The 4,573-nt window shown below is 41.7% G+C and overlaps 1 protein-coding gene across 1 annotated transcript; it reads right to left on the bottom strand.

The window, feature by feature from the left end:
• Positions 1 to 2,746: 2,746 nt before the first annotated feature.
• mchr1a (melanin-concentrating hormone receptor 1a) lies at positions 2,747 to 3,790 on the bottom strand. Its single transcript, XM_066705712.1, has one exon. The coding sequence runs from the start codon at positions 3,788 to 3,790 to the stop codon at positions 2,792 to 2,794; it is 999 nt and encodes a 332-aa protein (XP_066561809.1). The 3' UTR covers positions 2,747 to 2,791.
• Between the last annotated feature and the right edge of the window lie 783 nt (positions 3,791 to 4,573).

Below are 4,573 nucleotides of genomic sequence, written 5' to 3'. Positions count from 1 at the left end.
CTTAACCTATCTGCCAAGGTACTCAAAATACATTCAAGTGGTTACAGGCAGAGCTAGTAACAATGAACTCTTAATTACAAGGCTTTCAGGGTGAGTTCCCCTCTGGAGTGTCTAATTGTCATAAACAGTCCCTTGTGTGTTTGTGTGCATGTACTGTCTCAGACACTTTTTGCAGCAGCATGGATACATGGAGTCCAAAGAATTGACAAATCAGCCCGGCAGCTGTCAAACTGTTTTTATGATTTCATTACACTTTCAGTTAACACAATATTACATAGTACATTAATTTACAGCAAAATCTTGCATTCGGAGCAATACATAACGAAGTGTATAGAACATGAACATGAAGGCAAATAACTATACAATAATAAACAAACACAAAAACAAACTGATAAATAAATATTGACATATTTATGAGTTATTTATTTACAGCACTGGAAGATAGCTCTAGAATGAGAAATGTGGGGATGTATGAGAAATGTTTGATTTGAAATAACAGTGATTCCTCATTGTCAGGTAGGTCAATAAAGAATTATTTCTGCTGGTACAAAAATACAATATGAATGGAGGCAGGAAGAAGGTCAGGGCCACTCAATAGTGACTGACATGGGCTTCAGAGAGACAGTAATGAAAGAAAATTAAATATTGTGTGTATGTTTGTGCGTATACATGGTTTGGATCTAGCTTCCAAATATCCTTTACATATCTTTTTCGGGGGTGGGGGGTGTACTTTAATGCCTCTTGAATGTATCTGGCACTTAAATAGGTTATTAAAATAATCTGATGCTAGCATTAAAAAAAATAAAAACTTCCAAAAAAACAAACCAAAAAAAATATATAATTCCTGGGTCTAGATCTAGAAAAACAAAAACAAAAACACAAAAATAGACAGTTATACAGTTTTAGATCAGACCAACGTTCATTTAAAGTGCTTATCAAATTCTGAATGCAGTTCAGGGTATAAGACATTACACATAATTCTCCCTGACATTTACATCACATACAGGTAGAAAACTAAGCGCATGGGAGAACAGTGATGCCTGGTCTGCAGTCCCCCCTCTCTGCAAAGATGTGTATAAATCGGAACAGCTTAATGTACAAAAACAGCTTTAGACATCCTATAAATCACATGACCATTCACAATTCCTCCCGCTGCCAAAGGTGCCCCTGCAGAGAATGAGATTTGTCTGCAATAGCTTGTCTAAAAGAGGCAGTTTGATCGGGGGGGATCCTGAAGATCTAAAGAAGAACGTATTAAACCTTTATAGATCCTGGGCGTTCAGGGGATCTGAGCTGTGTGAGTTATCCTTTTTGTCATCTGATGTTTAGAAAAAACACCTCATTAACCACACAACTGTACTTTTCTTTGCCCACACAGAAAGCTTATAAAAGGATATTACACCGTTCCTCAGATAGGCACAAATTAGGCTGGAGCCGGTCTGCAACTGAGTGGCACGCAGCCCTAACAGTGCACAGCACAAATGACACACTGAGATCTGTGCTCTCATAACGAGGTTCATTCCTGGTTATAGACTTAATTTGTCAAAGTCTGCCACGTTTTCTTCATTTCGAGAAATAATAACCCATTTTAAAATCAATTATTTCTTTAATGAAGTGTGTTATTAGTCTGACAGGAGTCCATTATTATTGGCATCTGCGGGTGTTCATGGTTAGACAATAATTTAAACCCTTCCAGATTCATAAAGTGCTAATTTATTTAATGTTCCCGGAATTCAGACAACCCCAATCGACGTACTGGCAGAAGGTAAATACAGTTCATGTTGGCCTAGATTATCTGGGAACAATGCCCTGGCCAAGGAGGACCGTCCCCACATGTGGAATGAGACAATTATGAGGCGCTGTTGGCATATAGGAGGAATTCAAAGCATCAAATGCTAGGAAAGTTATTTTTTTCTAATTTTCCAAATACTTGGAAAATACTTGCGTGAGATTGGTGTTGCCCTCCTCCCAGACATTGTTTAACTCCATTTAATTTAAAGCATGGCATTTCACATGGAAGAAATATGACAAGCTGAAAGTTGTGTTTCCCATATCACAGATAGTAAACGTGTTATGTATAGGGAGTGCTGTGGACAGTGGCGATGCAATGACAAAAAAAATAATTACACTGCCATTATTATTCAGTGTTTGAACATTTCATTAATATAGACATCAACAACATTGTAACACCTCACTGTAACCTCCCCACATTGCAACCTGATCCCCGACAAATTATGCAATTCAACATTAGTAAATTAAATTACAGTAAGTAGGGGAAGAGGGGTTTTGAAATATACCAATATGTGGCATCCATAATCCTGAAATAAAAGATGTCTGACGCTGTCTTCCACAGAGGTTTGGTTGAAAATATATCAGTTGAAACATTAATAAAATCTGTCTCTCTGTTCTGTTGCGTTCTAGGTCTGGAGATGCTTGTCACAGATGATCCCGCTTTTATAACCCTAGTTGATGTAATCACCTCCTAATTATCAATTCTTTATGATTAGAAAGAGTTCAGTGGAAGTGACCAAGGAGCCAGATCAGCACTGTACCCCTACAGAGAGTAATATGCAGAAAGCTGCTTTTTGGTTAAGTGAAATTGAAAATGCCATTCAGAAAGGCAGCTAATCAATTCATGTCACCACTCCATGGAGATGTGCATTTAAACATAGAACTGTTGAGGTAAAAAACTGAGAGTTCATATTACTTACAGGAGCCACTGGAGGATAAGCGTATGTATGTAAATGAAGAGCTGAGCATTCCTGCTTAAATTCCACAGGCTGTGGTGTCCTCAGTGAACGGCTACGGTGACTGGCAGCACGTTGTGGGAGAACTCTCCAGAGAAATGCGACTGCTGCGTGGACTCCGCCGCCATCCTCAAACTCACACTGCCCTCCGTCATGCTGTTGTTCACCCGGAACTCCTTGTGTGCCGGCCGGATCGCCACAATGAACTGCCGCTTGAAGGTCTCGCTGAGGATGATGTAGAGGAAGGGGTTGATGCAGCTGTTGGCGTATCCCATGCTGATGGCGATGTTGTAGGCATAGAAGAAGGCCACAGAGGGCCTCTGGACCCCGAGATGAGCCAGCTGGAGGATGTAGTATGGAGCCCAGCAGATGAAGAAGGCCAGGCAAATTGCCACGGCCATACGGGTCACCTTTTTTGTGCGTACCCTCAGGCTCCTCTGAGGCAGCGGGGCCACCGTTGTGGACATATGCTGGAGGATCTTGAAGTAGACCACACAGATGATGATGAGGGGGAAGGCGAAAGCTAGCATGAACTGGTAGAGGGTGAACCAGTAGGCATCGGTTGCAGGGTTGGGCAAGAGGAGGGCACACCCCACCGTGCCGTCCTTGAGGGGCATCAGGCCGGCGTACATCCAGACAGGAATGATGGTCAGTAAGGACAGGAGCCACACCAGGCAGATGACCATGGCTGCCACACAGGGCGTCCGCACATAGTTTGACTTGATAGGGTGGACAGTGGCCAGGTATCTGTCCAGGGTCATCATGGTGAGGATGTAGGTGCTCACGATCTGGCTGTTGGAGTCCAGGGCGGTGATGATGGTGCACATGACGGAGCCAAAGCACCATGAGCCATTGCCCAGCAGCTGGTGGATCAGAAAGGGCATCCCCAGCAGGAAGAGCAGGTCCACGATGGACAGGTTGAAGATGAAGATGTCGGGGACTGTCTGCTTGGCTCTGAACTTGGTCTTCTTCACGATGGTGTAGATCACGATGCAGTTGCCTATGATGCCCAGGAAACAGATGATCCCAAAGATGCTCGGCATGATGACATTGGTGTACGCAATGCCTTTTTCTGCTGCGTTGGACAGAGGGAGAGAGCGAAACCAAGTGAGAAAGCAGTTAATACAGTCATATAGAGTGCTGCAGGGAAATCCAACATCCCAAATGTTCTGAAACACATCATGTTTCTGATGCTGAGGACTTTTATTACCACTTTTGTTTATAAATATAATAACGGTGGAACAGCCCTGACCTTCAAACCAAACAGAGAGTCATTGTGGATATCATATTTTCTTCAAATTCCCAATATTAAGATCTGACGCAAACACAGAAGAATGGGAGCCAAAGGTTTTGACTTTGATTACCAACAGTAAATTGTATGTCAACTGCACTAAAATATTGTTGTCTGTAAAAGGAGCAAAAAAAAAAGAAATCGATTTTGAATGCAGCTCGAATTTTGAAACAATCATTACAAATATTACCTGAAAAGCAAATCTTAGGGTAGTACATTTTGACAGGCTGTTTTCATATCTCATCTTAAATCTGAAGAGTGCCATTTAGATATGCCAATAGAAAGAGCTCCCTCTGTTTTCAAAGAAACATGTTCTCTAGTCAGTTGTTTAAAAGCCTGTATATGTCTGAACATGAAAAAAAAAACTGTTTCTATATCTATGTAAACCCGTGTAAGTAATGATGCATGTTTTACCTGCGTCCTTTTATAGATAAGACCATAAGAAAGTTTACAATCGAGAGGAGGCCATTCGACCCATCGTGCTTGTTTGGTGTCCATTAATAACTGAGTGATACAAGGATCCTATCCAGTCTGT

This window comes from Amia ocellicauda, chromosome 5, assembly GCF_036373705.1.
Source record: "Amia ocellicauda isolate fAmiCal2 chromosome 5, fAmiCal2.hap1, whole genome shotgun sequence".
Lineage (NCBI taxonomy): Eukaryota > Metazoa > Chordata > Actinopteri > Amiiformes > Amiidae > Amia > Amia ocellicauda.
This window is presented reverse-complemented; position numbering and strand designations above follow the sequence as displayed.